At 38.2% G+C, this 27,290-nt stretch overlaps 2 protein-coding genes across 2 annotated transcripts in view; one reads left to right on the forward strand and one right to left on the reverse strand.

Annotated features, from left to right (window-relative positions):
* Positions 1 to 21,637, reverse strand: part of itfg1 (integrin alpha FG-GAP repeat containing 1) — an 86,001-nt gene extending 64,364 nt beyond the window's left edge. Inside the window, exons 1-8 of the mRNA XM_008310730.3 lie at positions 21,230 to 21,637; positions 20,889 to 20,973; positions 20,518 to 20,648; positions 20,238 to 20,295; positions 20,032 to 20,109; positions 19,816 to 19,910; positions 6,251 to 6,300; positions 473 to 554 (exon numbers count right to left, since the gene is read on the reverse strand). Of these exons, the coding sequence (XP_008308952.2) occupies positions 473 to 554; positions 6,251 to 6,300; positions 19,816 to 19,910; positions 20,032 to 20,109; positions 20,238 to 20,295; positions 20,518 to 20,648; positions 20,889 to 20,973; positions 21,230 to 21,407 (757 nt within the window). The 5' untranslated portion in view covers positions 21,408 to 21,637. The remainder of the gene's footprint in view (positions 1 to 472; positions 555 to 6,250; positions 6,301 to 19,815; positions 19,911 to 20,031; positions 20,110 to 20,237; positions 20,296 to 20,517; positions 20,649 to 20,888; positions 20,974 to 21,229) is intronic.
* A 260-nt stretch (positions 21,638 to 21,897) lies between these two features.
* Positions 21,898 to 27,290, forward strand: part of phkb (phosphorylase kinase, beta) — a 71,485-nt gene continuing 66,092 nt past the window's right edge. Inside the window, exons 1-2 of the mRNA XM_008310740.3 lie at positions 21,898 to 21,998; positions 24,037 to 24,123. Coding sequence (XP_008308962.1) covers positions 21,935 to 21,998; positions 24,037 to 24,123 — 151 coding nt within the window. The 5' untranslated portion in view covers positions 21,898 to 21,934. The remainder of the gene's footprint in view (positions 21,999 to 24,036; positions 24,124 to 27,290) is intronic.

The following is a 27,290-nucleotide window of genomic DNA, read 5'->3' on the forward strand; positions in this document are numbered from 1 at the left end:
TAAGGGGATAAGACTTTCACAAGATTGTAAAAAGCGTACGGGGGATTAAAAGTCTGTGCATCCGTGTGAACATCAAAGGGCGTGTGGGTCTGTGTACAGTTCATGGGGCTGAGTGGAAGAAGAAAGTTACGCAGTGAGAGAGGCAGGGTGAAAGTTGTAGAGCTACAAAGACCAGGCATTTGTGTTTGAAGACACACTGCCTAAAATCATAGCGTGGGCTTTAGCAATAGATAGTTATTATATTATTCTGATAATGTATCAGAAAATGTCCCTTTACAGACACCAACACACTGGGACACACAGACACACACACACACACTTTCAAACATCTCCGAGGGTTTGAGTGCGACTTCCTGGGTGGTAAATATTTCAGCGCACATCGGTACTGTAGCTTTAAATATTTAAATCTGTGAAACATTAATACACAACTTTTCCCGCAGAAATTGCAAAAAAAAAAAGGTTTTTTTCTTACCAAAGTCGGCAAAGGAGGACTGTCCAATAATACTGGCAGGTGGCTTTGCTGGCATGACATCATCTTTGGTGAAGTTCCCATCCTGAGAGAACAGAGAAAATGAAACAAAACAGATTAGACATGTTTGTGAAGTTAAAAGTCAACTCATTGCATAAACAAAATGCTGAGTCATATATCTGATCCAACGCACTGTGGTAGAAGAAACAAACTCAACAATGAACCAGACTTTAGAAATATAATGATTTATGAATATTCAAGAAACCACCCAGTAATAAAACCATTATTTTGGAGCAGTTATTAGTTAAATAAGCAAATCTCCTTTATTTATTTTTTAAATACATTTGCTTTACCTTAAAATTAAGTATAAAACAGTTGAAAAAAAATCTAATATCTACTCATACACAATGAGTGTATTTTTTTCTTTCAAAAAAACCACATTTGCTTTACCTTAAAATTAAGTATACAAGAGTTGAAAAAAAAAAATCTAATTTAAAGGCCATTTAATACACAACAAGTGTATTTTTTTTCTTTCAAAAAACCACCAACAGTTACAGTTAGTTCTGTATCATCAGATAGAACAAAATAAAAATAAACCCTGGATGACAAATCCTGTCCGTACTGGATGGTTGTCATTTCATGCACCTTGAGTGTGAGCTTAGACCAAATAAAATGGGTTTGTGGATGTAAATGTTTTGACACGCGACTAATGCCTCTGGCATGTGGTGCCCTTTACAGAGAAAAGGGCAGAAAGAAGAGGGGAAAGAAGAAGATACAGGAATATGGATGGGATGAAGGTCAGAAGTGAGTGTGAGTGAGTGTGTGTGTGTGTGTGTGTGTGCCGATGTAAATCTCTGCAGGAAAGCGATGCAGCACGGTCACAAGGAGCGATACCATGATTGGGTCAGTGGATGCAAAATAAATTATGCAACACTGTATTTTTTTATTAACATAAAGCTGAATTGCCTAAACAGACAAAAAAACAACAACAACAATATGAGGTAGTAGTGAATGCATATTGTTGAGTGACAGTGTAGGGAGGGGAAGGGTTTTTACTGATCTACAATAACAACCAAACAACTTCATTTAATATTTAACATTTCATGTCTGTATTTCAGCTTTTAAGAATAAAAATAATTCTGACACATTTTTACAAGGGAATGACTTCTTCTATCTACTGTTAAATCCCAGAAGTACAAGAATCCAATGTTGTCAAGACGTATTATTATTTAAAGGCTTAAGGTTGAACATTTTTTTTATGTAGGGGATATTAAGCTGTTTGTGGTTTAGCATCCAAGTCACAACACTTTATTTATAAATCTGTAAGCACAAAATAAAATTATTCAGGAAGCATGGTTAGAATTCTGGGTTGTGATGAGCCCCAGCAATCAGGCGCAGATGTGCCAGGACTCTTAATAATCTGGTTGGAATTCTGTCCAATCAGACTGTTGAAATACCATCTCTTTTGTAATTCTATGTATTCTTAGTCTAGGAAAAAACATATTTCAACTCAGACAGATTTAAATGTGAGCCACAGGTAATTCCAACAAAAAACTGGTATCAATCAGGTACTTTCCTGTGACGACTACAATATTTTACCTACAAAGTCACAGCTGAAGTTCTTTTGCAGTGAGACAACAACAACAGTATCATAACCAATATGCATTAGGCTGCAGTGAAATTGGAGAGTAGAGACTTTTATGTTTGTTCCAACAAGATGAGTCTTTTTTTTGTATTTTTTGTCTTCATATTTTGATTGAAATTATTTTTCCAGAAATTTCTACTTAAATACTATTAATATCTTGTATTTTTTTTTTGTTGTTTTTGGCAAACTTCAAAATGTAATGAGAATGGATTTGTTTCCAACTTTAGGACAGAAACTGCTAATCAGAAACTCATGCACAATTGTTGAAAGTCAACGTTTTCAAGATCAAGATCAATTAGTAAAGCAAATCAAATGCCAATGTATTAATGATTTTCAAACTTTTCTCTTGGCAAAAATCACATTTCATTGACCAGTCTAGACAAATAATTAATCAAATTATGACTGAGTAACAAAAAAAGCTTATATGAAAAATAGGTTTGATCGAACTCACACTGCAGAAACCTATTGAGACGTGGTGATGAGGTCTTAAGTCTATATGTTAGGGATGAGACCTCAGTGTGATTAACTGGTGCTGGGTGCTTGATTACAAGACATCACTTGATTAAAACGCTCTCTGAATCTCTGTGAGTGAGTGTGTGTGTGTTTGATTAAACCTCACTCTCTGAGTGAAAGTGTGTGTGTTTGCCGCAGTGTGGAAGCTGCTGCTGGATGTGTGAAAATGACAGGATTACATGTCCCGTTGTTATCCTCCTCTGTTCACATCACGCCACACTCATCACGCAGGGACACGCACACACAGCTACTGTACAAAGTCGTCCGATCAGCAGGGAAGAATTCATAATTCAACTGTTAGCCCAGTTTAACTGGACTCTTTTATATAGGAAATAACCCAAACATCTGCATATGAGAAGCACGGAGAATGTACATAAATGAAGTAAAGTCAGGAAAGTGCTGCCTCAAAACAAATATTTTCAAAAAAGGTGCAGAAAATAATGGACCTTAAATAAACTGTAATTAGTGTCTGTACCCGATTTCAGTGTTTGTAATATGTTTCAACATGCTTGACTTGACCAATGACACGTTAATCCTCACTGTACAGATTCATCAAAAGCTTCTGTTCATTGTGGATATGACAGATTAAAAAAAACGAGAAAAAAAAAACAGCAGTTGATCTGGTTGTGTGTGAGATTAAAAGACAGACACACATCAACACATTGTACTGTGTTTTCGTAGTGAACAGATTGTGTGAATGTCAAGGAAATAAATTTGGGAGGAAAAACCCCTCACTGTTATAGTGTTTTGTTGTATTATCCAATGTAGATATGACCTTTAAAACCCCTTCTGGCTGGACGCACCTGCTAATGAAAACACCTCTCTGCACTCATCTCTACGATTTGTTATCCCCCCAGCCCTCCCTCCCTCTCTCTCTCTCTCTCTGCTTCTGAGGCTCTCTTCTCCTGGGTATTTGTAGAAAAACAGAGGAACAGAGAGGGATGTAAAAGACTTAGGAGGGGAGGGGGGGAAAGGGAAAGTAATTAAAAAAAAAGAGTGCTGCAGAGGAGGGGAGTGTGCTGGCCTGTGACCCACAGATACAGCCGTGATGTTGAACTGAAGACCACAGCAGGATTAACAAGGTTGGATGTTTTGAGGATACAAGGAACGGCTAAGTCTGTTTGTTTGTTTTTTTTAAATGTGTGTCATTTCAAGGATATAAATATCTGGTGCCAAACAGAGAGGGCAGTGTGTGGAAATGAAAAAGTTGCGTGTGAATTTCAATTATGGAGAACAACAGAAAAACGTATACTGTAGTTTATAAAAGCAAAAAGAGGGAAAAACTGACCTAGAGATTAAGTTGTTTGTCTATATGTCACAGAAAAGAGGGATTTTTGGTTAAAACACATATTAAAGGCAGCAGGTTTTAGGATAAATGTCTCTCTAGGCAAAACAACTTTTTTACCTCAAACGCAAACATACACCGTTCCAGAGAGTCTGCAGCCTGTTGCCATGAGCTTTATGCTAAGGTCAATGATATTCTGCTGTATACAGCAGGAACGTAATAACGTTTGTTATCATAAAACAAATAGAATCATTAATTTATATCCTGAGGTGGGGCTACATTGACTAAAGAATAATGCCGTTTAATGAATCATCCTCTGACGCTCCGAAAACAGGAGTTTGTGCACATTTATCAAGCTGTTGTTCAGATACAACATTCAATTAATTTCAACAGTCTTTAGTTTGTGCATGAGAGAGAGAGAGAGAGAGAGAGGAGAAGGTCTTGGGATCAAGAAAGAAAACTTAACGAAGAAAAGCTATCTTTTAAGAAAGTAAATGGAAATGTCAAGAAGATTACCAAATCTGTTGGCTGCAGCATTTGGAGAACTCCAAAACCTAGTCTCAATCCAATCACTGCTGTGTAATTGCATGTATCAGGGCTTTGAAAGCAGCATATTATGCAGTATCTAAATATGGCTGCGCTGTTAGTCTCGGTACGACAATAAAAAATACTCAATCTTGAGCACAGTGTGAATACAGGTAATTAACTTGTTCATTAAAAGGACTTTAGGTTCTTATTATGACAGTCTAATCAAAAACATCATTTCACCAAATGACTGACTGTCCAAGGAAGAGATAAATATAGATGTATTTTATTACAGTAGTACACAGACTGTCACACCCATTTAACCTGCGTGGGCTGTGTTAAATTATTTGGTCTGGGAGATTAAAACAGATTAAAGCCTGCTGACAATGAGGATTTATTGGAAACTGGCCAATCAGGAAACAGGCATCCATCTACAAAGCAAACGATTGGCCTTTCTTTTCCCCCTTTGTCTTCTGCCCACTGTCCTCACTCCTTCTAATTTACAGAATCGTCCATTTAATTTGTGGGAAAAAAAACGTCACAAAGCTGCTGTCAATGAGACAATGCTGCTGGAGACTCTTGAAGTTTTAAAAAAAAAAAAAAAAAAAAAAAACTCTTGGGCCTTGAGTCCCAGGAGACTTGGTGGGTGAATTAATTTAATCAAAATGAAACTGCAGCACTTTATGTGGCTTCATAATCACACAGTGCAACATTGAGATTGTGATTCGATTACTGAGCAGCACATTAAACAGAGTCAGCTGAGAAGACTAACTAGTCTTCGGGGTTGGAGATACAGGGGATGGTAGAGTGAGTGTCTGAGGAGGATATACCAGGACTGGGACACTGAAAATACAGACTGACCAACGCCGACCCCTTTCTTTCACAGCCGTGAACAAATCTCTTTGGACTTTCCTCCAAACATGTGTCTAACTACCGTGAGATTTAACTGGTCTGACATCAACAATCCCAGGGAAATTCTCTTTTTCTCGTTCCCTCACCTGATCAACATTCCTGCCACCCATCACACATCCCACTGGTCTCAGGACATGGCAGTTTATTTGCTCTGTTTTGCTGCTGCTTGCTCTCTCTCTCCTTCCTTACACACATTCTGTCTCTGCCAAATCCTTCAATCTCCTCCCGTTTCTCTCTTCTTCCTCATCCCCTCCCCTTCCTTTCTCCTCTTCCTTCTCTCTCTCTCTCTGTGATAAGATAGACTACTGTTCCACTGGTGCCTCGACCTGCTGAATTTCAAATAGGCTCTTTCCACAAAAACTCAACGCCACCATCTTCCCCCCATCTCTGCTCTCCCAGAATATTAACTAGTCCTCCAGCAGTGCTAACAGACCTGTGGCCTAAATGCGAGCGTGGTTCTGCTGACCAGTTTGGTGCATCGAAGACACCAATACAGCAGTGGAGGATGAGAGATTTTTCCCCTGAGGAGTTCTGTTTTTTTTTCCCCATCTGTAGTCAGAGACCATTCGGCTACAGTTAACGGCCAACAGGAGTCTGAGACTGTGTATCCAACGACAACAAAACATTTAACAGTTAACTTAAGCTAAAAATGTATGACTTTTAAACACGCCACAGGTGTTTAAAGAGTCTAAGAGATTCAAAGGTAGACGGTATCATCATTTAATATTTACATATGTGGATTTGGTCTAAAAAAACTAACAGTGTGTTCAGAACATATTCTTCTCATAAAGTACATTGCAAAGAAAGAAAAAAAAACATAAAGCAAAGTTCACTGATGATTGTGCCAGAGCCTTGATATCACAGGATTAGAAAAAGAAAGCTTAAAAAAAAAGCTTCTTACCTTACTGAGCCAGGTTTCAAAGGAGGGGCCTTCAGTTGTTAGGAATAAATCTAAAATAGAGTAAAAGACAAAAAAAAAAGACAGTTCAGAAACCAGTATCTATAATGGTTCAAACCATATTACCACATAACATTTGATAAAACAGCAAAAAATATTGACTGTTGTTGAAGAGATAAAATTGTTTGTGAATTTGCATCAAAATCCATTTGAAGACTCCGTCGTCTGCTAATGCCAAAGGTTCAGTCTCCTATAGTCTAACAAAATCTTCTCATATTTTTATGTCCTACAAGTGAAGCTATAGCTATAGGGTGTACATTGGATAGTTGGTTTCTGTGTGTGCTTCTATTACAGAAGGTTGACTTTCATCACAGTGATCTCTGGACTGTGGTCCTGCCGTAGTAATTGGACATGAAATAAATATTGGCATTGATCTTCCTTAAGGTCCTGCTGTGCCCCACGTTATGCCGTGCCTGGCAGCGAAATACTTCAAATAAAACCACAGGTAGAGATTGAAAAAAAAGGGTGAAAAAATATTTTGAGAGTTGCTTTTCAGAAAAGTTTGGAAAGAAAGAAACACAAAATGCCTTGAGAAAAATGGAAACAGGCGAGTTCATATACCAAATTGGAAACCGACACACACAAACACTGGGTGGTTTCTAGATGAGCTTTATAATCAACCAATCAGGCCTCATACACAGAATCCAGCAGTGATTGGCTGATTAAGTGTGATGCTGGAGTGCCTGTTAGGAGGCATGGGGCAGACGGAGGAGCAGGGAGATGTTCCCAGATCATTTCACCTTGTAAACACTTCACATTCACGCAGTAGATGCATTTCCTTTCCCCTCACTTACTTCAGTCTCTTTTTTTAATCTCATATTGTCTTATCCCATGTCAATCTTTTCAGCAGAAATGAAATTTCTCTTCCTCTTTTGCTTTGCCAGGCTAACATGACACGGTGCTGCCATTTCATCAGCTGCCTTGTCTGTCACAACTACAGTACCAGCCAAAAGACTGAGAGAATAATCTGACACTATCAGAATAGAAAATTCCCTTCAGCACAAAATCTAACTACAACTTGTTTTCTCCTTGTACAGTGTATCCACTATAACCGTATAAACCTTTGTGTCAGAACAAAAACCTCACAAAAGCTCAATGTAACAACAACATAAATCGTCAATAGTTAAACATGAAAATATGAAATCTTCACATGTTCAAGAAAATATATCTTTTAAGTTTAACTCACAAGCAGATAAGAAGGTAAACAATCAGTCAAACACAGCAGCAAATCGTTAGCTTCCATGCTGAATAGAACCATGTAAATGACTATGAAGGTGTGAAAAATAAGGGCTATCTTCTCCTTCTCTGCCAAGGCCCCAAGGACGGCTTCCTGCTCAGGAACATAACGGGTTGAACCCAAGTGCTCCTCCACTAGTCCTCATCTAAATGCAGTTTAACCTTCTCAGGGACGTTTACAGGTCCCTCTAAAGGGCCATGGTGAAGGAAAAGAGCTAAGAAAGAACACTCAATAGGCAGAGGAAAAGAAAAAGAGAAATCGAATGAGAACGTTTGGTACATTACACTGGTATTTACATATTCACCTCAGAAAAAAAATCAATTTAGTGTGAAGGTTAGGGTCTATTTGTGTTATTTGTGCATTTAAATTATAATTATATTTATGAAACGTATTGTTGATGTATGGATAATTAATTAAAAATAACATAAGAGCTGTGTTACCTTCAGTGTCAGTCTTATTTTTAACATTAATTAGAGCCCGCGTGGGCCACATATATGTAGTGTGGAGGCTACAGATTCCTGTTAGAATGTTCCCTGGGTATTACTATGTCTGTGGGGTTTATATTATATAATGGCATATTGGATATCTTGACTCACTGCTGCATGCATCACTATGTGTAATTCTATTGTTTCCAGTTCTATTCCAGGTGAACCAACCCATCTGTCAGTTGACCAGCAGATCTTTGTGGATGAGGCCACAAATACCTCAGAGTTACAGAGCTGTTTACAAATGTTACTTTTCTCTCTTCAAAAAAAACGACCATTCCTTTCAATCTATGCAAATTAGTGTCAGTGCAGCAGAGCCTGCTAAAGTATAAATAGCATATAGCCTGATGAGGGACTTTCACTGGGAAACTTATACAAGAGAATACACAGATTTCATGATGACAAATGGTATTTTTTCCAAAAGTTGAATGGTTTGCACAAGAAGAAACATTCGGACTCTTTGTGGCACACCAGCGGAGTTCCCCCCTTTATGTCTGTTCTGATGTAAAATGTTGGTGACAAAAAATGATTTATGCTTTAATTTTGGCTTCAAAATACATCATGCCGTAGCTGTCATTATGGCTTCAGTCACTTTCAAAACAGCCCAAAGCAAGTTAATTTCTTCACGTCCCTTCATACATTACAAGAGCTCCAAGTCTCTTTATACACTGCTAAACAAGTGAAAAGATGGGCGTGATCACCATCTCTCTTTTTTTTTTTTTTGTCCTTAGTTTATGGTAAACAGAATTCCAAACTGATACTACAAGTTAAGAGTCTGTTGTCACCCGCAATGAAGGGAGCCGTCTCCAAAAGGACATGATACTTGAAAATGTCTCTCGTTTGAGTTCATGATTTAAGGTTATTTTCTAAACTGTCAATCACAAGTGTGGTAGCATGAATGCTGGGAAACGGTTTAAAGACTCAAACCAGAGTGTGGCTTCGTTGGACATGTTTACGTCGCACTCAATTAAATGGTTAAAGGACATTTCCCAGATACTATGTGAGAGGAAATTCTCATATAGTTTAACATATCTTGTGAGATTAAATGGTTAAAGGACATTTCCCAGAGACTGTGAACAGAGCATACTACACCACATTATTTATCTGGTACCCAGACATTACAGTCCCTGAGTGGATTTTCTTCCTTTATTCCACACAGATTCACAATCTCCTGCTTCAACAGAGGACAAACACAGCTTTAGAATTCTGAAACAAGGCCCCAAACATATTGGACAAAGATATGACGATTAGATTAAACACTACGAATATTTCAAGGATATATTTTTCCTCCTTTCAACCTCCTTTGGTATAATAATTTTGACCCAAACATGGTTTGGTGGCCCATACAAAGACAAAATGCACACATTGAAACAGTACCAACCGAGTAAGATACATTAATGAAAAGGTTCATGAACATGTTTTTATGTAGGGATGATTAACAGATTATATAATTAAAGACCCACCACCTGGAAAAGCCAAAAACAAAACCAAGTGACACCGGAACTCATGACACCAGAATCTCTACGAAGACGAAGAAAACTAATCCTTTAATTGCAAGAGAGCCAATTTGTAATCACTTGGTTATTTTTTCTTCTATTACGTTCCTTCACTGTCACATGTAGATTTTTTTTCCTGTTTTGTTAAATTGAGTCTCTCCAAACAATGACACTTCAAACGTTCACACCCACGCAAACAAATGCGTGATGAGCCTTGTGCATAAACACACACCAACAACAACAACCACCCACCCACTCACTGTATGGCTGATTTCAGCACATCGCTGAAATATCAGTGAGTGCATCTGAATGTAAAGTTTCTTTGTTATCAGCATGCGATTGGGCCATTAATCTTCAATCAGCCGGCGCTCTCACAGTACGACAATAATTGCAAGTGTGACTGTGTCTAATAACAGGGTGCTAAAAGCATCAGGTGCCGCAGCTAAAGTAGACTAGAACAAACACAGAAGTGCCAAGAGACGAGAGCTGGGGTCAGTGTCTATACTACGCGTGAGAGGACGCAGCAGTTTGACAGGAACCTGAAAGGCTCCATCTTTTGTAGAGCAGCTCACAGTTATAGTAATTTCCCGGGCCCCCATTTAGGGATTACACAAATTATCTCTAAATTTTCTATTACAGCTTCAGGGGTCAACCTGACGTCTCAATCTCCTGCTCCACTCCTGCAGGCACCTTTTACTGACATGTAGTAGGTAGTATTTTGTTTATGTTTAAAACATATGGTGGCTTTTGTCAGAAGAAGATAGAAGTGTATTATAAATAATGATTGAAGGGAATAGAAATTAGAAGAAAGTGAAGGAGGAAAGAGTAGAGCAGAGTAGAGCAGAATCCTTGAGTTATTCATAGCCTCTCCATCAGATTTGTTTAGGGGATTGGATGCAATTTAATGGTCTCCAATGAGTGTTTGACTGGAGCAGTGTTATGCCTCTCTATTCCATTATGTTTAGCCGCAGTGCGAGGATAAAGAGCAGGCTTGGTTTTAGCCCCTGTATAAACAGATAGGGTAATGTTGGACTGATAGTACTGAGTCTCAGTGAGGCAGAGAAATCTGACACTGAGGAGATTGGACAGCACCGAGCGAGGACTCATAGTATCTTCTCACTTAGTGGCGCTATCAATTTACTTATATCTTTCTGTCTTTGAACTCACACGCACATACGACCTTATCTGTCAAATGCTGTGGTATTGGGCAGTCAGGCTATATCTGCAGTGCTAGCTCAGAGAAGCAAGGCTACAGGTTCGCCTCCAAGTATAATGGATGGACAGATTAAAGAGTTATTTTTTAAATGCGCTCCAGAAAATTGGAAGCTACATCACCAAAGCATTAGTAGTAATTAAAGGGCTAAGGACAAGAAAAATAATTATCTGTTTACACTTTCAGTTAATTTGTAATATTTAAGCTGTTTGTTTCGTTTTTACAACGCATTTATTGTTTCATTCTCCATGACGACAACCTCGAAAATATGTTCATAAAAAGTTTGATTCACACCAACAGTAAAAACTTGTGCGTCAATTTTCTCCTTGAAATAAAAGCAATATTTCATGGTCACTTATTGCTCATTAACAGAATGTTCCCTCTGTTTTCTCCCCTCATACTGCTCATATGCTGCCTAAGCACGAAGAAAGGTGAAAAACCTGATAATAGAGAAGCTGCATTGACAATCACCTGAAGCAATAATCTTTTTTTTTTTTTTGTCTGACGTCTAATCAGCTGCTTACTGTATAAATATATACATATATGCTTTGGTGGCACCCATTTCAAACACAGCATTAAACCAGGGGGAAGGGCAGGTCAATGAGTCGACCTTCCCATATACATACAGATCATATACACTACAGAGATATGCTTTGAAGGCTCTGATGGCTAAAGAAAATCTTTACAGCGTGTATGTATATATGAATATTTCAAAGAACAGGTTTAACATGCACTGTAGGTCTCCTGTTTATAACACGATGATGCATGGCTTACAGGAATGATCTGTAGAAAGACAGAAAATTAAGAAATTCACTTTGTGCAATAACAAAGACGTGTGTTTTGCTACATAAACTCCAAATTAATGGCAGATACATCTTTTGCCTTGGCAGCATCTAGAAGATGAAACCTGTCAAACATGTGTCTTATCCTAGGCTATAAATCCAGGCAGCATTTCTTTTATCCCCTATCTGTGAGTCAGCAAGTCTGCAGTGAAAATAGAGTATAAAAGACAACGAGTGTCAATCATAAAACAACACTAGTTATCACACAGGAAGGTCTAAAAAGAAAGCTGACGGGAGCTTTTGCTTGTCTTTGCTTGTCTTCTGTCTTTGCTTGTCTTCTTGTCTTTCCTTTATTTGTTGTTTTTTTTTTTCTTGACTTACAATTTAAATGGAAATCTAAAATTTGGCAGTACATTTCTAAATCAGGTGTTAGAAATATTAACCAAAACAGTCCAACGTGCATCTAATGTATACATTAGTTATTGCCTTATTAAATTTCCTGAACTCCCATAAACATTTAATCAAGAAATATCTAACAGGACAGACTTTTTTAAAAAAAAAAAAAGCAGCAAGCTCTTTCTTTTCACCTTTGTTCACTTCAAATGAAAACCTAATGCAAACAACCAGCGCAGCATGAGCAGTATTACACTTGTACCCATGTACCTGTAAATGCCTTCCCGGCTGCAGCACAAGCAGCACTTGAAATGGTTTATCTCGTCGGCAGTGCAGAGCAAATGTGACAGCCAGCACCTCTGCAGCAGCGTGTTGCGTGTGTGTGTTGTGTGTTTGTTATCACCACACACTACGCAAAACAAGCAGGAAAGTGCACAGCCTCACTTAATAAAGGAGAAAAGGAGAAAGGAGACACTCAGACGAGAGAACAATAAAATGACAGGGAACAGAGAGGGATGGCTACACCAATCTGACGCTCTCTCTTTGGTCTGGGACTCAAACGCCCCTGAGCAGGTTATTTGTTAGCCTGTTGCTCAGCTAACAAGCTGTGACTTCTTTCCCCCAGTGGCTGTCAAAGAGACACACTGATGCACAATCCACAGTTGCACGTGTGCACACACACAAATACATAGATTTGGGCTCTGCCCATTTGGGAACGCTGGGAGATGGGTTAGAGCGGAGCCTGCATGCTGCTGACTTATCCCATTACTATTTGCAGGGGTAAAAGGACAAACAAAAAAAAAAAATCACTGTGTACATGTTTGTGTGTCTGTCATGGCATTGGAATCAATTATGTTGTAACAAGGCAAACGACAGGAGTGCCAGCACAAAGCCTGTATGCTAGCAATATATGTTTTTTTGTGTTTCTCTTTGCCCACAGTCCAATTATTAGCCATTGCGCAGCCTATCTGTCAACCCCTGTGTGTTTGTCTTTTTGTATCGATTAGCTCTCTCCATCTCTGCTCTCTCACTGATCCATGCCGCAGATGGACAGAGACAATCTTTGGCATTCAGAAGAAAATGCCACAGCCGTCACAACTGGAACAGATACTTTGATTCTAACCGGCGTTGTGCTTTACTCCAATTACAGGACCCAAAAAAAAAAAAAAAAGACAAAAAGGTTTGTCTGGAAATATGTAAACTGTCTAGTTCCATTTAGTGACATTTGTTGCTTACGTTATTGCCAGAAAATCTAAACCTACAAGGCACAGACCTTTAATAACAATCTCAACGCACAGAAAACACATCACAACACTCTGTCCCTTTGTCATATATTTACACAATGCAACTCTTGTGATGATAAGTCAGCTCTAGTCCGTTGTACCTTTAAAAAAAATTCAAAAATTGACTAGAAAAATTCCTAATAGATCCATATAATGGACGATGTCCCACGGTCTTGATTCCAGTGTTAGTAAAAACCTTCCCGTACATCACTTCACGGACACTGATTCAACTTAAAAAGCCATTAAAGCCCTGTTTGCTCTCTAATTCAGAATGTCTCTGACATAACGTAAGCCAAACAGTGAGTGCTTCTTGAGTTAAATATGTCATTTTGATTGATCAAATAATCCGTGTAATACACTTACAAAATTAATCAATACAAAATACATTAGAAACAGCTCCGTGGCGCAGCTTTGACCTCCAGCGGTGAGATCTGCTGTGAGTAATGCTAATGGCACTTGTCAGACTATAACGAGCCTACAGCAAGTAGCATTATCTGTATTTATCATCAGAGAATAGGATTTTACAGCCATGGCAAATGTCAGAAAAAAAAAGAGCCATACTCAACACTGAAAACAGCCTATACTATATAACGTTTCTTCCTTAGTGGCGAGCAGGAAAGTGTGAAAATCACAAACATGAAGCAATATGGCACCTCACCTCATCGTTAAAAATTGAGGGATTAGGAAGAAGGGTTGAGGCACACTATTCTTTAAAGCCAATCTAAATCACAGCAGGACATGTTTTTAATGTGCCAGCATTGGTGTGAGGCCCTGAGTGAAGGTATATTAAAAAAAAAAACCAACAGGGAAATTATGTGCATACATAGGAAGGGAGGCTGCACTATAACTATGTATGAAACAGTATGAGATTAATAGTGCAGCACATGGAGCCTTAAAAAAACCTGAATTATCATTTGTAAGTAACTAAGTAAAAAAATTCTCATTTTCATGAAGGTCATTGCCAACCACCGACTGAGTTTTGAAAGCAAATCCATGGCTTGTTACATTATAGCAATGGCCAAAACAAAACAAAACAAAACTTCAAAAGAAGAACAGGATTTAGAACCAGATAACTGGCTGAGGTACAAGATTTCAGAAGAAACAAATTTGTTTTTATCAGATGATGGTACATCTAGCAGAGAGCAGAGAGTCCTGGGTTCGATTCCCAGAGGAACCACATAGGATCAATATAGTACAAAGGTATTTATTTATTTATTTATTTAGAAACACCATTATGTGTTTTGTGTGCTTACGTAACTCACAATATCTGTGAAAGTATAATTAGTTTTAGAATTTCAGAATGTTTTCTTTAATTTACAGCAAACAACAATGTCAACGTGCCCTTCTCACAGGTGTGGGCCAGAAGGAACTGAGGGCTGGAGCCAAATCTTCACTGGTCACCTCCCTTGATATGTGGTCCTGTCTCTCTGCTAGCAAGGAATCAGTGGACTGTGAAACAAGCTTTTCCAAACTTGCCTCAAAGCCACTGGAGAGGATTTACTATTATGTAGACAGAAGAAGAAAAAGAAACTTTAAAAATATGATTGTACTGCTACCTTGTCAGCGGAGACAGAGCAGTAAAAAGGGAACGCCGTCTTCATGTATAGTGTGTAAATGAGATGAAAGATGAGAGCCATTGTTATTCCTTATCTCTGTACCTGCTCAATTTGTCTGTCTCAGAAAATGATTTTCCCCACCAGCTACACCTTGATTAGATTTAGGAGCTGAAGTCGGGATAAGTTGGTTACGATAAAATAAAATAAAAAAAAATGCTATATTTATAATATGCTGTATTCACCACACATACACCTGCATGGTTCTGAAGGGTTATCTCAGATACGTAAATCTATAAATGCTAGTAGTTCCTACAGTCAAAGGCACGACCGTTCCGGCATGTTGACACTTATATTCACATGTTCAGATAAACACGGAATCCAATTGAGGAACAATGCTGAAAGCTGTGCAGAAAAAAAAAAAGAAAAGAAAGAAGCATCCACCCCTAAAGCCAGTACACGTGTAGCCCTTTTGCACATTGAGTGACTTCTTTGCTGCTCTATCAAAAAGACCTATTCACAAACATGGCAACTACACAGCAGCAGAGAATGGAGCAAAGCTATTCCCGGAAAAATAATCTCCTAAAACCATTACAGGAAACAAGGTAGGTGCAGTAGCTGTGGGGAGGATTACTCTCCAACCCTCTAACACACACACACACACACACAGCCTACTGTGTATCATTATCTACCACAAAACTGTAAATGTGTGCATTGTGGGAAACGGTAACAGCGGCTTTTTGCACAGACTATCATGTATGTGTGTGTGTACGGCACATTCATCATTTAAGTGTACTGCCATCGGGGCGTGTGTGAAGTACAATGTACTGTAAGCTCTGAATGCACTGATATTCTACAGTATGCAAATAAAGTTATTTACAAATAGGGTGTTACGAATACGTCCTGTCCAGGGTGACCCTGTGTTCACCCGGTGACAGCTAGCCTGGGCTTAGGCTTCTCACTAGCATCATTTACCCCAGCAGTAGAAGAGAAGTTAATGGCTGAAGGATAAACAAATTTAAGATTCTTAACAAGCTCAGTTTGATTAGAATTAGTCATCGTGATACATGGTATTACATTGAATTGAATTGTATATATAATATTAATTGTCCTGAGCAACTGTTGGGATATTCATGCCAACACTAAAAAGGCTTCGTTCTACGACAAATTGAATATAACTTTGGGAACAAATAGATAGAGCGAACATTTTCCCTATTTTAACCAAAAGTAACTGCGAATACGAGTAGGCTAAAATGACTGTAAATGACTCCGATCAATATTATAAACTCCTTTGTGTACAGCTTTTATTTGTGTTATTTGCCTCTCGACGAGTAAATTTATTTCAGGAAAAGAAATGGAAAGTCATTATTACCTCAGGTTATGGCCACAGCGCTCTGGGTATCAGGGAGGAAATGATGCACCTCATTTCTCCCTATTATTCATTTATCTACAAAAAAACACCTGTGCACTGCTGCCTGTTGGACACTGTGCCAACTATTCTGGAGGCAGAGATGTTTGAAAAGAACCACACCTCACAGGGCAAACACAGCAGAGTGGAACTTTAGACATTCCAATAAACTCACTTCAAATCCCTATAAAATTCATAAATAGGGATAGAAGGAACCAATCTGTTATTAAATATCAAGACTTGTATGTGGCTGTGTGCAGACTCATGACTCATGACCATAGACCAGTGTTCTAAGTATATACCATGGTCAGAAAATGTATTCCAAGATTGATGGACAATCTCTGTCACTGTTCCTTCCTTAATAATATGTATCCAAAGCCTTTCTTGTTAATTATTATATCATTAAGTTTAAAAATCTGTGTATGGTAAATGCACTTAGTCATTTGGATAATTGGCAACACACATAAAAGAAGAGAAAGTAAAAGATGAGTCATTTTGACAACTATTAACTATTGACTATTAATTCAAAGTCATTTCTATTAACGTTATTCACGAGTCTATAAAAGATGAGTCATTTTGACAACTATTGAGTATTAATTCAAAGTCATTTCTATAAACGTTATTCAACGAGTCTTGAACACATTTTGTCAGCAGTTGGATTTAAGTCCAAATGGAGTTCATTAAGGCTTTTTTTTACTGGCTACCACTGGTTGATATCTTTCCACAAACAACATTATAATAGTGAGTCATTAGCAGGTCTTTGTGACCACGAGTTAATTTACTGACACGCTGCAAGTCGCTCTGCAGTGGAACATGATGCCAGATTTCTCTCTCCGGTATCTCGCGCACAAAATGTGACATTTATAAATAATGTGCACTCACATTTTTTTACCAAAACAAGTCAAGTTTTCTCTCTCTTGACATTTTTATGCAAACAACATTTTTAATTAACTGTCACTGTGGTACAAACTTGCCTAAATGGACCAACTAAAACAACAAAGCTGATTTATTGCTGTGTGACATCTTCTGAGGTCCAAACAAGAAATCTCCAGGTGAATACTGTATTAGCCACAAACAGCTACCTGCACAAAAACCATGTCTTAAAATAAAGGTCTGGCTAGAGGGTGGGGGGGCTATAAAGGCTAATTCACTCAAGTCATAGGTCTAAACCAAAGTGCATTTCTTTTATAAATGAACTGCAAAAGCGCAATCACTGACCTTATTAAACGTGTTCTGTGATCCGACACAGGTGAGCACGTGTTAAAGAACACTGTTACTGTTTGTAAACCTCTTTCCCAGAACGTTCAGTCTTGTTAAATTATGTAATAAAATTATTTTGTCTTTGTTTTTTTTGTTTTTTTTAGCCACATACTCTCCTCCAGGTCTCCTGTGTTGCTGTGAGTGGCAGGTTCGTCATCAGCGTCTGATTACCTGCACCTTGGGGTCGTTAACAGCCCAAGCCAAGCCCCTCCCTTTCTCACTCTCATCCAGCAGCTATGATCCATGACAACTGAACTGGACGCCACTCCTTCTGTTTGGATTATTATTCAAAGATCACTTGGAATAATAAAGACTATTTGTCTTTTACCTGACACCCCAGGCTCCTTCCTGTTGTTTACCCATGATGAAGGGTTGTACCACATACATCCAAAGCTCAGTTTGTAAAATAAATGGCAAAATGGAATATTCCGAAAGAACATCCAGGTCTTATTATGATCAAGAAACTGAGAAAAAGACAACTGAACTCATTACATTTAAATAAATAAAAACCATCTTGGGGAACTAAACAGTGATAACATGGATGCACTGCTACTGCTACTGCTACTGCTGCTGCTGCTGCTGCAAGGAAAACGGTTTTAACAAAATAAATGATGATCCACGTATGTCGCTGCCAGGATGCTTGGCTAGGAGGTCTAATAAGTTGGCTTCAGGAGGCCTTGACAACGGCCAGGAAATAATTTCTGACTTCCTTTCTCTGGGAGCATAGTGAGGTCAGCCAATTCATTCTCAGACTGTTTACAGCTTTGATAGTGGTCTAAGATTGAAGATGTAAAACCCCTGAGGCTCAATCCTGAAGCTGGAGCTCAGAATTGGAGAAAAGGTCTGGACCACACTAAAAATAAAATCACCTTGGTTACTATAGTTGGCAGCTTGGACATAACATTAAAATGCTATTTTTAAAGTTATTTTTTTCAGTATACCATAATATATGCGGGGAATCGACTTTATATATCAATAATAATTTTGAACGTGGTTAAAATTCACTCCAACCCCGCTCATATCACAGTGTGGAGTTTGCAGTCAAACGATGCTCAGAGGACTTTGGTAGCAGAATCTCAACTGAGATCTCATCTTCCTCCCACTACTGTCTCAGACCATGTAATTCCATCCATTTGTTTCTCAAACCACTTATTCTAACCTTTCTTCTTTACTGCCTTCATCCTGTTTCTTCATCAGTTCCTGCCTACTTCCTTTTTCAATCACTCTTTCTCCCTGCCCCCTTAAATACTGTATATGCCCCCACAGGCAGTGACAGCCTAAATGTCAGACATCCAACACGTGTACTGCAGTCCTTTTTTTTTCCTGGTCTCATTCTACCTCATCAGTGTAAACCACTGACCAACAAAGACTAATCAGAAATTAGATGACGAAAACTGTAGACACCCTGGCTACAACATTCAGTGGCAAATAAAGACATGTGTAGTGAGTGTGTGATACCAAATTCCCACAGAACACCTTAAACAAGTTGAAACAAAGTCTTAGTGACAGCTCTGCACTTGGCAGGCAGTGCATAGAAGACGCTGTAAAACAAGCACAGAGTGATTTCTCCATTCACTGGTGAAGAAAATAGCAATTTCCTTCTCTCTTAGTCAACGTGAAAATTGGTGGTATCAAATATATGTTGTTGGCCCCTGTCTGGTTCACTGGGTTGAAAAAAAGGACTTGAAAAAACGCTGTCTGTGATTTCAGTAAGGCTTTAAAAGCAAAGGTGAAAGGAAAAGATATGGTATTTTTTTCTAATACTAATACTACTATTTTTATTAGAGCTTTTGTATAATTTAACTGATGTTTTACACAGCACCTTTGCAAACTGTTGTCTGTCTATTTAAAACTAATGGAAATACATTGGTATATACAGTTTAATATTTTAGTAGCACATAACACATTTCACCTTAATGTAGGAGAAGGACTTTATCCTCAGGTCTGCTGGGATTACTGTCAAAATGGCAAAACTTCTGAACTACTATAACAGCCCAAAAGTCCATACCTCAGTAGACTTGTCATATTCAACAAATGCAATTTCTTTTGTTCCACTTTCCTGTATTTCAAACCAGGAACCATCTGTATTTTGATCTTGGTTCTCTCATGGTACATTAATAGCCAAAACCTAATACTGTTGCAACAAGCAGTATAACATAGGGGAGACACTGACCCAATTCAAATGTCTAGACAGAGTGTAGACAAAAATATAGTTCAAACAGTAAAGTTGTATTTGAGGATTTCTTTCTCCTACTGTGTTTTGCCATTGCATGACTTTTAATTTTTTGCATAAGTGGTGCCAATGAATGCAATCAATATTCTGTACATTATAAAAATCAAGGTATGTTCTGTCTGTTCTATATGTATTTGTTCTATATATTTCGTCTGATGTACTCACCAGCAGTGTAGTCATTGTTGAGGTCAATAAATGCATTAGAGTGAGGGATGCGCATTTTGACAGGTGAACTAAGTGCATTCCTCCACACTTGCACCCTAAATAAATAAATTAAAAAAAGTTACAATTTTAATTTATATAAAACTACTACCACAACTAGTACAGAGTCAAGATTAATAAACAAATAAAAAATGGAAGGTTTGTGGAGGAAAAAATTACCTTCTGGTGAGATAGCAGACCTCAGTTATTCCCTGGCTGGTGATTCCAAAAATGTCCGGGATCATGTCTCCGTTGAAACTGTAAGGGTTTTGTCAATTTTAATTAAATCATTTTATTTTTAACTTTGTTTGGGACATTGTAATGTAAAGCTACACTTTATATTCTGTTGCACACCATATGTGAAAACAATTCAGCATGATACTTACTCCATAACTAGAGGTTGATCTGTAAATGTCTTGTTCAAAGTGACCAATCCACTTATATCTGCAGCAAAGAGGGGACAGTCACTGGGTAAATACGTAATGTTACAAATCAAACCATCAAAATATATGACATTGACAAGTGAATGTTAAAGAAAGTTGTACTTTAAAACACAACTACTATATCCTTCTATCTATGTGTGAGAAACTATTGAGGATGACACAGTTATTACTGAATAGGGAAAACACAGTTGCAGTACTAGTTCATTCCACACATATGCTGTACCTAATGTTTGATTGTCACCCCAGACGATGTAAACCGTTGTTGCTGTAGGGCTTGTCTGAGCTGTAAGAAGGACATCCATCTGTGAGTCACCGTCATAGTCTCCAGGCACAACGCTGGTTATTATGGTGTTCCTGGATGCAAAGAAAACTACTGGTAAATATGACTTACTGTAACTCGACGCTCTGTGTCCTACCCTGCTCCTATGTAAACAATTCCCACCCAAACTGCCACCACTACATGCAAGAAAAGGTTTGAGCACTATTAAAGTACAGCAAGTGAAAATATTGCATATTACAATGGGGGTGTTAATGAATGTAACACACTATTTATTAGGATAATTGCACATTAAAAATCGCATGCACAACCCCTACCTTGGCAGAGCGTCTTTTGTAATGTTGACTTTTGGTCTGAAGTAAGGTGCTTGAGAGGTAGCCAAGAAAATCACCAAATGAGACTCTACAAGAATAAAGAGTTAAAAAAACAACAAAATAAATTGGTATCAAATAGAGCTCAAGAAATTGGTATTAAATAATGTTAAATGTCCTGCGTAAATAACTGAAATATTTGGAAAACAATCAATAAATTATCATCTACGCTATTTCTAATTGTCCATATTTTAGCATAATAATCGCAGATATATATATATGCGTAAACGTGAGGATTTCTGTTTATTTTAATTAAGTAAAGTGACGAAATTAATGCTTTTACATACGCTCCCTAATGACGAAGATGTCTGTCTGTTTGTCCGAGTTAAAATCTCCGAACGCTGCCACCGTTCCGTAGTTTTCGGGTCCAAAAAGGTCGGAGGTAACATCCTGAAGAGCAAATGTGTTAAACTGACCTACGAAAATGGATACAAATACCACAATATTAAATTTGAAGGTCCACATTCTGATGCTCGTTCAGCTTCTCATAACAACACCACCCGCAATACGGCACTGCGCTTTACGACAGCCGGAAAATGCAATATTTTTAATCAAATGAACGTATTATGCTACGTTCTCTATTTTAAATCTTTTCATTCATTTATACGACCTCAAACTATGCTAATGTATAAGCATCAAACGGCAAAACATTGCCATTATCTCTTCTTTGTTTTACGTTAGTGTCGTACTCCCAGTATTTGACAGATGACTATTTTATCAAGCAAAAAGATTAAGGGAAAAAGAAGGAAATGTTACAGAAATAAAAGTAAAACTGTAATTACGCAGGAACATAAAAATGAATATGACCTATAAACAATTATCTTTAAAATTATTTGATATGTAGCCACAATTCCTACCAATAAAAAGGGAAGATATTCATTTTAAATGCGGTTTATCGCATTCTATTTTCGGGTCCACGTCACTTGTGTTTTATTTTGAAATAACAAAACGGAAATCCTTAAGTGAGCTGGTAATTCTGTCACTTTTTAAACATGGCGAGTCTGGCAGATGTCGGCTGGAAACTCTTGGAATTTAGAGCCCGATCAAAAAGATCAGGTCTGACATTTTCATTTTGAACGACATCGCGCAGTTAAATATGACTGATCGTTATATTCTTGCCGCAGTGCTTGTACGTTAATATCACACGTATAGGCAACAATGTGCGGGCTTAAATCTCACTTGGATGCAGGCATTTAAGTTGCCCACTGCAAAGGTTCAAACCAGAAAGGTCAGGGGGGCTATTTAAAGAGCCTTTCACCAGGTCTGGTTTGTTAACTGCACTCTGCGCTGCATGAGTTGTGGGTGTTTTTCCCGGGCTGTTTAAGAGCTGCCAAACTGTGTTGTTCTTGCTTAAGTTGCCAGCCTGGCTGATGGTATGCAATTGTAAGGATGAAACCAGACCTACTGTAATATATCAATACACGTAACAGCAACATTACCCCATCCTAATTTTGGGGGAACCTTTGGTGTGCTAATACATCTCTGATGAGTTCATACTGTATAACAATTCAGTATACTATGCTTTAACTATAAATATTTCTGCTGTATCATACATTTTTATGGTTATGACTTAATATTTAAATAAACATCTTCTTTAATCACCATATACTTTTCTAACCAAACATGGTGGCAGCTAAAGTCATTACAATTAAACCTTTCATGATCCTGTTAATATATCTAATGCAATAAAAGTTGATTTTTCATTATTCTCATCTGTTGATTTCACATAACTCATTTTTAATCTTAACAGAGTAAACATATCCTACATTAGTAAACGAATAATCTAGAATTGTATTGTGTTTTTCATTTCGCCAATGATAATCGCCCTTTGGTGTGTAATTATTTATTGATTTACGCATGTCCAATACTTAACTCTGTGCTACTAACTCCTCCCTGTGACTTGCTGTAGATTTGTGATATAGCTGTGAGAGAGGATTGGCCTTAATTTCACCTTTTGAGAATGGCTGGTACACTGACTGCGAATGCTCAGCCTAATCGAAAAGTGCTCAGAATTGGTAAGTAGTGGCGGCAGATCTGGGAAAAGGCAGTGCTGCCATCCACACAGGATGAACCATGAAGCATCTTGTAAAAAATATGTTGTCGTTCGGACAAAAGAAGCATTGTATAATTGAAGTCACACTTTTTTGACACCTTTTAAAACGGATGGAGTTTTGCATATGGAAATATGCAAATAAGTTGAATCATATTATTATATTGTTTATCTTATTATCGTACAATCTCATTCATTGTTATGATAAAATAAATGTAGAGAATAAACTAATTCAATATATGCCTTGATGAAGATTTGTCATGGCATTGTTTAAAAAAAAAATCCAAATGCCATTAATCCAAATTTGTCTCACCTCAACTTTAAGTTGCTCTTTACTTTAAGTGTTATCTTAAAAAAAAAAAGATGGATTAGTTTTGTTCCCTGCAACTTTTAAGCTGATGAATATTATGCTAATTTTAAGCAGAATGTGATTTTCTTTTTAGAACCTGCAATATTGACCCAAGGTCGAACCCATTAAAATGCAAATCTCAGCAAAGAGAAGTGTGTGAAAATAGACAGAGTCTAACAGAAAGGCTTTCCCCTAAACTCATACTCTCTCTCAGCTTGGAGGAAAATGTTAGGATAAATGAATCTGGTGGTGAGTCAGATTCCTGAATATAGTTGGCCTGAATATAGTTTTGTGACGTGTGGAGATTCTTCTTAGAGTGTTGCAGCAAAATAGCAAACATGTAACTCATTTCCCTTTGAAATTGTTGTTTAAATATGTTTTTTATTATTATTGTTATTTATTAGACTTGAAGATGATTTAATGAAAAAGGGTTGTGAATAAATACATGTCCACAAAGTTGGAACACACATTTAATCTTACAATCTCGTTAAATAACCATTTTCTTCTATAATATTAACATTAATATTGTTACAACAACATTAAGAGGATAACATTCATCCTGTCATCCAGTTATTGTGTAGTTTCCAGAATGTGATAACATTCATCCTGTCATCCAGTTATGGTGTAGCAATAGTTTCCAGAATGCTTGATGAAGCAGAGATTTATTTGAACTGTTTTTCTTTTCTAATCTCAAGGTTCCATCTATGAACCTCTGAAACTCTCCAACCTTCAGCGTGAGGATGAGCCCTTATGGGAGAAGCTAGACCGCTACTACAGTGCTGGTAAGTACAAATCCTCATTAGTATTACACACTGATTATTTTAAGAAAAAAGAAAGAAAGGAAGGAAGAAAGAATCACCAATCAAAATATTTCAGTTAATAATACGTCCCATTGTTATTCATCTCTCTCTGTTTCCTTCCTGGCTACACTCAGGCTAATGTCTGGTACTGCAGAGACTGCTGTTATTTTCTTTAATGCAAGTCATCCAAAATTACAGCCTTAGGTTTTGTACAGATGCACAGCAGTGTTTAGACAGATATTGTTTGTCTGGCAAGAGAGAAAAGGAAGACGCAGACGTCTCCCACTTGTTACGGAGACAAAAGTATTAACACTGAACACACCAACAAGTAGAGCTGCACTGAATGCAGCTGGTGTTTCAGTGTAGGAGGCCAGTGAATAATGTTGCTGTGGAGGCTGCTCACTCACTGTGAGAGTGTCTGTGGTGTAAAGTCAGAGACGCTTACAGTGAGTTCACATGCAGTAATTAAGGTTAAAAAAAAACAAAAAAAAAACATTCAAACTATATAACAGGGTTCCTCGGTTTACAGTGTCATTGACCTATGGCGTATCGTGGTTACATCACCATCTCCCATAGGTGTATTAAGAAAGTCTTGTTCTGTCATTTCCGTGTTAGGCACCAAAACTCGTGCTAACTAGTTTGCATGGGAACTGACGAAGTGGACAAATACGTCGTCATTGGCTACATACAGAGAGTGTCTGTGGTGTAAAGTCAGAGACACTTACAGTGAGTTTACGTGCAGTAATTAAGGTTTTAAAAAAAAACATTCAAACTATGTAACGGGTTCCTCGGTTTACCAAAAACCTGCTAACTAGTTTGCACGGGAACTGGCGGAGTGGACGAATACGTCGTCATTGGCTACATACACGCAGAACAGTTACGAGTTCCATCATTAATGGATTGTATTGGCTGTTTGGGAAGTGTGAGTCTACGAAGAAAACAAAGAAACCCAGTAGATGAGTCTGGCCACTAGGTGCCAATGCCAATTATTCCTGGCTTGAGTCCAGTGCTAGTTAACACTGACATCCTTTTGTGGGATGACGTACAACTATTGAATGTCTTATGGTAATGTAAGGACCAATGTAATTAATCAATGTAAAAGTGAGTATATAACTGTTATTAATGCAGACAGATGAATAAACAGTACTTCATAGGTGTTCAAATATGGCCTGTAAGAAAGTTTTGGAAGGACAAAAAACTTGTTCAGTGTTTGCACAGAAGCACTGAGTCCATTCCAGGTGAAGCTCGGAGCTAAGTAATCAATAACAGAGACCGGAGGCTCACTGCAGTGAGATAAATACACATTAGTACTGATGACTGAAATACCAGCAGCTGTGAGCACAGCACTAGATCAGTGAGCACCACCTCCCAGGACGAACAAAGAAACCACACCTTGACGCCACACAGAGAAACATATGGTGTCCTTGATGTTTGACTTCTTTAAGATCACACTCCTCGGGCTTTTAAACAAGAGGAAAACAGATTTTTGCCAAATTAATTCGGAGACTACTGAGTAAAACAGAAAGACTCTGGCGACTGAAGTGCCACCTTTGCTGCTTTAATGACAGTGATGAGGTGAAACTGTTCTTGTCTTTTAATTAGAAATAAAGGAGTCATCAGCGTCTTTAAAATGTTACAGACGCACTGTGTAATTGTATTTGCTGTACAATTAAGTTGACCTTTTTTTCTTGTAGCCTGCTGTGGGTGTATTCCAGCAGTCAGATGTCGTTTTGCTGTGAAGCTATCTTGGGGCTTTGGCGGGTGTTTGCGACCTTGTCCCAAATATCCTGCTGCGATGTCAAATAAAACACACGTTACTGTACAGTACTTCTGACAACGAAGCAGCATGCAGCTGTTGGCAAACATGGATTTCCAACTCCACCATATTGTTGTCTGATTGGTTTGCCACTGTGCTGTTGCACTATGGGTAGTTACCCATACCCTTTAAAACGGCACTCCCTAGTTGTTCAAGGAAACAAAGAGTTTAAAAGAGAATTCCAGTGAAAATGTAATACTATTACTGTATATGTTCTCTATAGAATGACGTAGGTAAAAGAGAAAGAGTATGAAAACATTTCTACGCTAACACCATGATAACGTCATAATCTAGAGCAGGGGTGGCCAACCAGCCAAGAGGCTAAGACACCCAAATTTTTACTCTGTTACCGCAGAGAGTCACATGAGCACATGTGAACTGCCCCATCCCTCATGTTACTGCAGAGCCACATGACCTACATGGGCACACATGAACTGTCCCTTTAAATATCTTGTATTTTTCCTAAGTAATTTGCGTCAACGTCCATCGGCATGAGATTCACGTAGCGTAAAATAAAACACAACCAAAATTTGACATTATGTAAAATTTGAACGTATGAGCTGCACGAAACTGGGCAAAGAGCCGCATGTGTCTCCCGCGCCGCAGGTTGGCCATGCCTGATCTAGGACATAAAAACATCAGAAGAGCCTATGCTTGGGATGAAGCCGTAATGAAGGGCAAAAAAACCAACACAAACGAAAGAAACCAAATGTAGCGATGAAGCCGTAATGAAGGGCAAAAAAAAAACCCAAAACAAACGAAAGAAACCAAATGTAGTGCAATCCAATGTACAACCATCAAATGTAAACAAAGCTGTCGTCTGCGTATAGCTGTTTTTTGTTGTTTTTTTTACCAGCGATGTTTGTTGCCTTATGTAGGGATTTTAAGGGGGGAGTTACTGTGATTCTTAGGGGTCCCTAGTGCCAGGGACTAATTTGATGTCCTGTTTTGTACTCAACATTATAATCAGAATTAGAGTCAAGGTATCTACCTCAGGTGTGAATTGTTTGTATCTGTTCTGGTCTGGATGAAGCGTTTTCTCGCCTGAATGCACCGCTGGCAGACACTGTGATACGGCCCAATGGTCTGCTCTGATGAAGAGAAGGTTTGTGTGCATGATTGTATGTATGTGTGTGTGCGCTCATTAGGGTTGCCTATGTGTGTTTTAGCAAATATTAGAAAACAATAAACAGAGCTCAGTGCGTAACAGGTGTAGCTGTCAGTTGGAGCTGATTTGCTGCTATCAGTGGGCACAGCGTTGCCTCCGGCATCAGCTGCGTTGCAGCCCCGTAGATTTACAGAGAAAAGCCTGTGCCAGATTGCACTGTGTAGA

The sequence above is a fragment of the Cynoglossus semilaevis genome, chromosome 5 (genome assembly GCF_000523025.1).
Source record: "Cynoglossus semilaevis isolate Cse_v1.0 chromosome 5, Cse_v1.0, whole genome shotgun sequence".
Classification (NCBI taxonomy): domain Eukaryota; kingdom Metazoa; phylum Chordata; class Actinopteri; order Pleuronectiformes; family Cynoglossidae; genus Cynoglossus; species Cynoglossus semilaevis.